Source organism: Larus michahellis, chromosome 5 (genome assembly GCF_964199755.1).
Source record: "Larus michahellis chromosome 5, bLarMic1.1, whole genome shotgun sequence".
Classification (NCBI taxonomy): Eukaryota; Metazoa; Chordata; class Aves; order Charadriiformes; family Laridae; genus Larus; species Larus michahellis.
Window position 1 is genome coordinate 1,298,034 of NC_133900.1, and position 10,449 is coordinate 1,308,482.

The following is a 10,449-nucleotide window of genomic DNA, read 5'->3' on the forward strand; positions in this document are numbered from 1 at the left end:
AATAAGGGCAAGTGTAGGGTGCTGCACCTGGGGAGGAATAACCCCCTGCACCAGGACAGGTTGGGGGTGACCTGCTGGAGAGCAGCTCAGCTGAAAGAGAGCTGGGAGTCCTGGGGGGCAACAGGATGCCCATGAGCCAGCAAAGGGACCTTGTGGCCAAAAGGGCCAATGGCATCCTGGGGTGCATCAAGAAGAGTGTGGCCAGCAGGTCGAGGGAGGTCATCATCCTCCTCTGCTCGGCCTTGGTGAGGCTGCACCTGGAGCGTTGTGTCCAGTTCTGGGCTCCCCGGTTCAAGAGGGACAGGGAACTGCTGGAGAGGGGACAGCAAAGGGCTACCAAGATGCTGAGGGGACTGGAACATCTTTCTTATGAAGCAAGGCTGAGGGATTTGGGTCTCTTCAGTCTGGAAAAAAGACGTCTGAGGGGGGGATCTTATCAACGCTTATAAATACTGAAAGGGTGGGTGTCAGGAGGATGGGGCCAGGCTCTTTTCGGTGGTGCCCGGGGACAGGACAAGAGGTAACAGGCACAAACTTGAGCATAGGAAGTTCCACCTAAACATGAGGAGGGACTTCTTTCCTGTGAGGGTGGCAGAGCCCTGGCACAGGCTGCCCAGAGAGGTGGTGGAGTCTCCAACTCTGGAGACATTCAAACCCGCCTGGACGCGTTCCTGTGCCACCTGCTCTGGGTGACCCTGCTCTGGCAGGGGGTTGGACTGGGTGATCTCCAGAGGCCCCTTCCAACCCTATGATTCTATGATTCTATGATTAAATGCATAGCACTAGGATCCAGAACAGCTAGCAAGAAGAACAAAGGCAAATTAAGCCGGCTAACAGAAAAATCAGCAGAGGGAGAAAGAAGTGGTAGCGATGGTTTTAGACGTGTTATAGTAGTGTGTATTGCTGGCGCGCTTGCTTGTGCTGCAGGGAGATCCATGTGCCACAAGCTCTTGAGACAGAACTCGAAGGTGCTTCTCCTGCCTCTAAACCAGAGATTTCATCAGCAGTGGAGGTGGAAAAAAATATTCACCAGCATAGGTGTTGCAATTGTTCTTCTCTGCAGCAAGAATCACGGGCCGCACGGAAGATACAGGAACAGGGATCATCATCTCCTGCGCTGGGAGGAAGTAGCAGTGTGGTACAGCAGAACTCCAGCTCTCGTCCTTGTTCTCAGAAGACTTTTGCAACCTTATGACTAATTGATAGTCCTTTGTTAAAGCACTTGCACACTGACCTTTGTAACACCTGCCCAATAGAGGATGGATCCAGAAAATAAACTTCATGTTCAGCACTTCTAGAAACAAACGAATGCAATTTCCATTCTCATTAATGGTGGTAGATGTCAAGTATAAACAGCTTCAGGAAGAGGGGCAGAGACGAGCACATGAATTCCAGTGCGCCTTTCCTGAGAAGGGCTCATCAAAATGAGTTAGGCTTTCAGAATTGCATATTAACTAAACAAAAGAGAACAAGTATTTTTGTAGAGGGCTGGCCCAGACACTGCTGAAGCAGATCAGGAAGATTGGTACTAAACATGTATCTCATGGTTCCATTTCTATTTACAGCCCTTTATTCCATACCTTTCATATAAACGTCATTCACTGTGACAGCCGGCAAACTTAAAATCTTGCGGGTTTTGTTGCTATCTAATTAAGAAAGAGGGAGAAAAGACATATACTTATGGGATTAGTAACTGTAAGCAATTTCTGTGTTTGGCCCTCTCAAGTCAGTCAGGTTGCCTCAGGTAAGGTTCACAGCAGAGGCTGTCTCGCCTCCAAAATACACATGACACTAGGCACCCAGACTGACAGACAAAGATGCAAAGAAGTTGAGACATTTTCCCTTTGCAGATCAAAAGTATGCACGGGTTTTGCAGAGAGGGTCACAGAAGTATAAGAAAATAAGAGAAAGAATTTGCCTGAAGGAAATCTAAAGCTCAAGCAGGACTACCCTTTTCCGCTGAACCTGGTATTCTTTAAAAAAAAAAAAACAACAGGAGTTGTCACAGTCACTGAGTCAGCTGCTCAGCTATTTCTAAATGATCTTTTGCATGTTTGGATCTAAAATTCCAGGCATGAGGCAGGATTTCTAAAGATACCAGTGAGCAATTGTTGACAGAGGTGAGGACAGAGCAGTGCCAGGGGTTTCCTAGGGGAAAAAAATTCCCCACTGCTCACGGGAGCATAAGGAAATGTAAAGTTCAGGGTCACTCACAAGTCAGGGAAAGTTGGGGAGAAGCATACCGAAAACGATCCGAGAAACTCCAATTTTTTCACACTCGGGTACCTCAAGCTCTCTCTTGCGCTTTGCTATGCCATAGCATAACTCGTGTGGAAGCCTTGATTAGTGGAATTAGTGAATGTCATGCCTGTGGTGGCACCTACAGATCGATCTGAACTAATCTAGCACGTACCAGTTTGCCATGTGGTTGGGACAGGGACTTCTGCACCACACATGAATGTCAAAAGCTGGACGCAGGAGAGTCTGCATTCCTGTGTGTCATATATTGCTGATAAGCCCACCGTTTCTCAGAAACCTTATCACTTGGTAGGTATTAAGGCACTCCTATGTCAAGAAAACGGAAGCTTCTCAATAGCTGTATTTGTGACCCTTATGACAAAACCAGTATTTATTCAGCTGGAGGCTACCAGATATTGTTTACAATGCTCATGCTTAAGGCTTATACTCTTCAGTCAGAGACTGTATGCATTAGAAATTCAGCAGCTTTTAATTCACCCACCTCACGTCTCCAAAACTAGGTCCTTGTACATAAACTGAAACAGCGGCTCCTCAATTTCGCCCAAATCACAAGAGTTTACAATAAAACATGTGATCTTTTCATTCACGGTTCATCTTTTCTGACTTCTCTCTGTAGCCACAAAAAGAATTTTATCTTTGTTGACTGTGGGTTTTTTGCAGGCCAAGTCTTCCGCTCACTACTTCTTAAATTACAAGTCAAAACACGGGCTCCAGAACCCTACTCAGTTGTTCCCATTGCTCCATATCAAGATGCGTTATACTGTAATCATTACGTCATATATGATAACTGTAAAACACTGAAGCCCTTTCTTTATACTTGAATAACATACAATAGGCACAAACATCTTATCCGTCTGGATCCAGAATGCAGAAACAGCACTTCCTTAAAACAAAACAGACAGTAGGTTTTATGCAAAGAAGACAGTAACACCTCCGTTGCATATACAGTACAGAAGCAATAATTTTATCTTTGCTTTAATAAAAATCATTAATGAAATTGAAGACAACAGTTTCTCGGGTTTATTTAGAGAAGAGGTCTACACTCCTCTGATAGTGCAATGTATACTTCCATTTTCTCCTCGTATGCAGGCCCGAAGACATTTCCATTGATACTCTAATTTTCATTTCTATGAACAGTTTGCTGTGCATGGAAATAGCATGTTGGGGGAACTAAAAAGTCCAGAGATAGGAATGAACAACCCAGTCTGTGCTGCTATCGGCAACAGAACAACATTATGTAAAAAGAGATCCCCTGGAGATGTGATAAAGGTCTATAGAATTATGAAGGAGATGGAAATCAGGGATAAGGATCAACATCTAACTCTTGTTTTCCCATAGAAGAATCAGGAGGCATCAAACGAAGACAGGCTCAGAGTGGGAGACTGTTAGGGGTAAGTCTCAAACACATGTGGTCTTTTCTTACACAATCCCAGCCGTCTGCTGAGGGCCGTGGTTGAAGAGAGGATACTCGCTAGGCCAACCTCCGGTTTAACACATAAGGGCTGTAATCAAGAGCTTATGTGCTCACATTAGCTAATCCAGCTATGTTCACTGCACGCTGAACATTTACTGGAAAAACAGGTGCTTAATCCCGTATCTACACATCTTACTAAGCTACTACACATCCTCTAAGACTATTTGTAAACAATGGTGTAAAACTACAGACACTGATATATAGGGGAATATTAAGTGACTTTCAGTCTGGCATACATAAATCTCTGTCCTCCATGATGAGTCACAGACCAATGAACCTATATTCATTCATATCTGGTCCTTTGATGGTCTCCATTACCTGGCAGAAGAACAGTAACGGGATTCCTTCATGTTTAACTCCCCAAAAGTACACTTGTATTTTAGTATTATTTTCTATTGTTAATAAAAATGGTTGTACGTCTCCGACTTCATCTGAATAATCCTGTTCATGATCTCATCTTCACTTTTCCTTTCATTCTACCATAATCAGAAGAAATCTCCTCTTTACAGGGTCAAATTTAAATTTGCAAAAGAGCCTCAATTTATTTCAGAAGCAGAACCCTGCAGTAGCTTTTAGCATCTTCCTCTGCCCATATTCAAAGCAGCAAACAGTTAAGAAGTTTTGGCTTCAGAAGAAGCAGTTCATCCTCCAAAAAAATCCACCTGATTAGGCAAAGCAATTCATCATACCATAATACTACATTCCATACGTTCTCAATAGTGCAACAAAGTCAGCCTGGATTCTGTTGCTTGTTTCAGCGGTGCTAGGTTTTAATGTACCAAAAAGTATTGTAAGTATTTCTGCAGAAGTTATCTCAGCACATAAAGAAAGATTTTTTAAGATGCAATTGCACAGAAGGACAAGGGGAGCTAACTAAAATCCAGTTCTAGTACCTATCCTTTCTACGAAGTATTATCTCCTACTTCTGTCATGTCTTAACATAAAAAAAACCCAAAGCCCAAAGACACACAGATGAAAAATCACAGATCAGATGTCTTCCACCAGAAGTGCAAATTTACAAAGAATAACATAGTAATAACAGCAAAAGTAGGAAGGTTCAGATGAAACTAATCACAAGAAATAGAGCATTACAGAAACCCTACGGATCCCACAAAGCTAAGTACAGGGCAATTTTGCACATATTCTGTTTTTGTATTTCTTTAATCAATACAGTGTTTCCTGATAATGAAAAGCAATTTTGTGGCCATCTAGGGAAAGGGGCTTGCCCATTTACCTGTGACTCATTTTGCAGAGGCATCTCACCGGTTCGGAGTTTCCCCTGGTGTGACCCAGGCGTGATGCTGGCATGCGGGGGGAGCCCGGGCGCTATATAGACACGGCAGGTCCCAGAGCACAGGCACTGGCCACCCCGGGGGCTTCAGGAGATCACCTCACCACGGAACCGGGCGACACGAGGAAGAAACACTCCTGCATCATGACCGGCAAGGCTGCGGCTGCTGTCCTGACTCTTCTCCTGATCTCAGCTGTTGGAACAAAAGGTAAAGAAATCCTTCCTAAAGCTCTCATAACTAATAGCGAGTGTAAATGCTGATGGGGGAGCTACTATGCTGTCTTACAAATAACTCTTCAAATACCGTAAGCAAAAAGAACATGTTGTGCTTCCTGTGGGAAGAGTGAAACAGCCCACCCTTTTTTTTTTCTTCTTGTTTTACAGGTGAGGCCGTGCCACGCTCAGCCATTGAACTGCGGTGCCAGTGCGTAGGCACCCATTCCAAGTTCATCCATCCCAAGTTCATTCAAAACGTGAACCTCACCCCCAGTGGACCTCACTGCAAGAACGTTGAAGTCATGTAAGTGCTTTTGCAAAATCCTCCCGATTACTTAACAAGAAGGAAACAGATTTTACATTAAGGCTGATGTAAGCATTCTCCAAAAGATGTGAGAAGCCAGCAGGCGCGGCTTCTCAAAATGCAGAACAGCGGCGCTCATTGCTCTCACAAACAATATGCTCCGTGATACGAGTTGCGTGTTGGTTTTGCCAGTCTCTACTTTTTAAACAACCCCTGCAATATTTCAACCTAAACCCGCAGTCATCAGACAATAAATAACTTTCTGGAAGTCTGAATTCCACCAGCATATGAGAAGAGTCATGCTGAGCAAGTGATCAAAACATGAACTTTAATGGCTAGGTCAAAAATACGATCACACTTCTACTTAAGTCAATGAAAAAACTGCTATTAGCAGACAAATCATAAAATCTGGTCACAGTTCCGTAACTCCTACTGTAACAAAATTCCTATGGACTGGGCAGTACAGTTTCTGAATCAAGACGGAAAGATTTAGCCCTTCAGATAAGCACCATCACAAATAGAAAGCAAGCCGGGGAAAAAAGAGAAGCAATTTTGAAAAGAGTGAGAGTCCTGCAAATGATTCATTGCATTCAAACAAACAGATATGCGAAGATATGAAACCATTTAAAACAAAACAACTTTATGTTAGGCCACAGCCTCAGCTGATGCAGCCTAAAGCAAAGGAGAGGATGTAAGCGTACGCCTAGAATGATGTTATGAGAGAAAAGAGAAATTGTGTTGGAATTCACTCAGTAGACCTTTTCCCTTCCTTTTTTCTCTGTTGCAGAGCCACCCTGCGCGACGGCAGAGAGGTGTGCCTGGAGCCCACTGCTCCCTGGGTGAAGCTCATCATCAAGGCCATTCTAGACAAGTGAGTCATTTGTTCTCAATGAGCACGGCTTATCAAAAAACTATTTGAAGTGAGCCAGCAAACAGGTACTGCGCAAGGTGTTAAAAAATTGTCTCCTCAGGCAGGTGCCAGAGTTTGTGTTCACTAAGTGGGGCAAACACTGTGATTGCTTTGAGCTTTACTTACAGCGTTAGGTTCAATCCCTTGCTGTGCCACACACCCCATGTGAGTGGTAGCTCCAGCTCTCGTAAAGCACGAGCGTATTGAAAACCTGCAGCTCAAGCGCTCAGCAAATCCAGGCGTTAACTGACTGTTTTTCTCTTGCTTGCAATGGTAGAAAGCAACAGTCAGTTTTTCAAAACCAATGTCGTTTAGATGAGTGGGGGAAAAATGAGGCATCAAGCTATGGAAGCTCACAGTTACTGAGTCCTTGTGAAAAGCTCACAATGTCCCAGTGTCCCTCGGGTTCGGCACCAGCTTTTAAGGGCCTTGGACACAGAAGCACAAACCCTTAGTGGTGGGTCCCATCTGATTCCAGCGAGTGATACCCATTCCGTGGACAAGTTCTCATTGTCTCTTTTCCATTTTCTTTCTTTCTAGGGCAAATGCCAAACCTGCGACAGTGTCCTAAGATGAAGAAGAAAAATGTCCAAACTCTTCCAGGATGGCAAAAATGGGAGAGACGCTCATCCAGCTTCTGGCAGCTCACCTCCTCCTGCCTCCTACACTCACACTTCTAACAGCATCTAGAGACTATGGGTTCCCTGGTTTTGTAGTTAGTGGACAACAGTCCTTTAAGTCTTTTAAAGAGGTGCCTTTATATAGGAGAGAAACGACTAATAAAAGAACAAGCAGGCAGAAAAACTGGCTTGTGGAAGGAGACGGAGACAATTCTGGAGTTGTTTTTGCTGGATCGGTGCAGTGCGCTCTCAGCAGAGCTTTCACTAAATGACACCTTCCCGTTTCGCTAACAGTTTAGGAAAAGACGAGGGAGGGTTCTCTCCAGGACAGCTTGGACGGGCAGCATCAGTTGTACCCAGGTCACTGCTTGTAATATTAGGAAGCCAAAATTCCAAGACATCAGGTTTTGTGCCATTGTTTTCAAGATACTATTTCTTGTCAATTAGTGTTGTGAAGCTATAAACATATATTTTAATGGCATCTTTCAGTTAGAAAAAAGCACTTTATTTATTTATATAATTATTGATATTTATTTACTTTTGCATATTTATTTGCTTTTGTATAAGAATGCAGTTGTTCTTCGATATTTATTTATTTATTTATTTATGGGAAATATTTATGTTTATGTGCCTAATAAATGCTTCTTGAAATGTTTTCACTTCAGTATTGTGTGTTATTATTTTCCTTATTGAAATACAGAACTGAAAAAGAGGATGCATTTTCTTTCATTTTGTATCATGTACTGGTTTCTCAGAAGGGCAGGCGGTGGCTGAGTTGTGAGAGGTGGCTAATTACAACGGCACATTCCTGCCTCTTGTGAGTGCAGATGGTTTCCTATAGGAGGAATTATAAAAACGATCTTTTTTCCTCTTTTCTTGCCAGACTTGGTGTTTTCAGAGGTCTGGGTGATAAAAGTCACAGATAGAAAGCAATGTACAAATACTGGTTAGTCACAGAAATTCCAGGGCCGTAGCAGCGGCGGTGCTCAGACAGCACGTCAGCTGCGGATCTGGCACTGAACAAAGTTTTGCGTTATCTTAAATAAGCAGGGAAACCTGATAAACATTAAGGAAGTCACTGAGCATCCTCCCTAATTCCAGTGAGGAGGGAGGACTACATCAGGAGAAATCCTAAGAAATAGAGCTCCGGTTGTATGGCCACTCGTCTGCCTGTACACAGCGATTTACAGAGCAATGGCTAGAATACAAGCAGCAAACGCTCGAGAAAATGGGAAAGTTGAGCAAATGTTCTGATATTTGTTTTTCTTTGGTCTTTTCCAACCAGGAGCTGCACAAACAGCTCCTGTTTGCTCACGGTGCAAGATAAAAAGGGAGTTTCTGGTCCTATTTGAGGAAGCTCTTGTGCAAGATGACAACCATTCCAACCTCGCTTTGCTCCCTCTCCCCATCTCCGCTCCGTCCGCAGGGCTGCATCGCGCAGCCTGCCAGACCTCATCCTCGGAATGTGGAGGAGACAAAGTGTCTCAAGGGGACAGGTTTTGTTCAGACACGTCTTACCACACTAAGCCTTCCGGTTTTCCGAGTGACGTTGACAAGCTGGCTTCTTTCAGAAATCAAATTTGGAGATAAGCACGTTAGAAATATCAGCCAGGAATGGGGAGAGGTGGGGAAGAACGACTTTATATGCACACCCATAAAAGTATGTGCGTATCCTAAAGGACTGGCACTGGGTTTAGTGCAATGCAGATATTTACAGTAAGCGTGTAACCTTTGTCACCGGCAAAATCCCAATCGAATTACTGGAAGCTGAATCATGACCAAGCAAGGGCTCTTCTCATTAATTCTTCTGTCCAAAACGTCAGCGATGGCTGTACTCCCAGGACCCCAGGGAAGGCATCTGCACAGCAGCTGAACCGTATCCCTCCTTTCTCCACAGGTTATTGCTCATTGGTGAGACATGACAGGCTGGCTAGAAATGATATACTGCATTTCGTTCCTGTGTGCACTCACAAGACGCCTTTCTTCATAACACAACATCAACCCTCACACTGCCAAAAATATGTTTCAGCGACCGCAGCTCTTTTGACTTGGTGACTGCCTTTGTCAGACGTGGGCTGGGCTGTGTTGTTTCTGCTTTGCTGATCCCGTCTCTCCGAAGCAAACTCGGACTCCATGAAATTACTAATTCTCCTGGTAAAATATTTTCACGCTGAGACACTAGTTATGAACTAGTTAACAATCCCAAAATGTTGTCCTGCTCCCCAGTGCCAGAGACTGTGTATGTCCAGGATAAACTGCCATCTCCCCTACGTACAGTACCCAGGCATATGTGAATGGCAGGCTCCTTCTTTTCAAAACCCAATTGCTTTCTCAATTTTAGCAAAGTACTTGAATTCCCTTGGACAACATATTCTACCAGATCACAATTTGGCCCACCGTCTTTCCTTGAGACCACCTTTTCTTCCCCTCACAAAAATAAGAATATCCGGTATGCCAATGACTAAACCGCACACGCTCTAGAAAGGGATTCCTGAGGAATACTTCAGAGATTTCACTTATGAGATGTTTTAAACACCTATGATTAATTCTAGATGCATGAGCTTAGAAAGAAAGACAAATAACTTCCTAAGTGCTTGTTTTAATCAGGTGTTATCACGGCTCTCATTGTCAGATACTTTCTCTTCTCCTATTCTAAACAAATGAAATTTTCCGAAGAGCTTAAGTGACTTAGGTGACAATGCCTCAGTCATTTTAAGCTCACCATTTCCTGTTCAGCGACTAGCGAAGCTTTTCAGTACAGAATTAAGCATCTAAATCCTTTTAGCCGAACTGATAAAGACAAATTCCTTTCAGAGAACAATAGAGACTACTTATATCTTGCCTTCACTTTGGAGTCATACCAAAATATAGTCCAAAAGACTGGGATGAAAAGTTTCCATAATTATATTGGGTAAAAGTTTTTGCACAAGGCATTTAAACTCAATGCAAAGAGCTGAACAGAAATTCTACATTCAGAGAGGGGGGAAGAAAGTCTCTTTATTTCAGGTTGGGGGGATGCCTGTTAATGCTGTGTTGATTTCCAAGCTTAAAACTGCTTAAAACTAACGTCCCATAAAGAAGTGCAAACAGAAAGTAATGGATAATAATCACAATTTAATGAAATCATTAAAAATATACAGCAGCAGAAGTAATTCAGGGAATTCTGAAGTGCCACTGAACGGCCTGTGCCAAGATGTGGATTTATTATGCGACACTGTCATGTATTGGGAAACCAGTGTGTACAGACCCCCACGTTGTGCTGGAGAGCACTTGTTGAGCAATGAGGCTGCTGGGAACGCACCTTTCCAGGATAAAACATGGTGGGAAAGAGAACCAGCGCAAGATGCCTGTCAACAGGAAAACTTCTGCGCAGCA

General features: G+C 43.5%; 1 protein-coding gene across 1 annotated transcript; it reads left to right on the forward strand.

Moving 5' to 3' along the window:
• The first annotated feature begins 5,168 nt into the window (after nt 1-5,168).
• On the forward strand, nt 5,169-7,025 carry LOC141743767 (interleukin-8-like). The gene is made up of 4 exons (XM_074588686.1): nt 5,169-5,232; nt 5,409-5,544; nt 6,332-6,415; nt 6,995-7,025. The coding sequence occupies exons 1-4, from the start codon at nt 5,169-5,171 to the stop codon at nt 7,023-7,025; spliced, it is 315 nt and encodes a 104-aa protein (XP_074444787.1).
• Nucleotides 7,026-10,449: the final 3,424 nt, after the last annotated feature.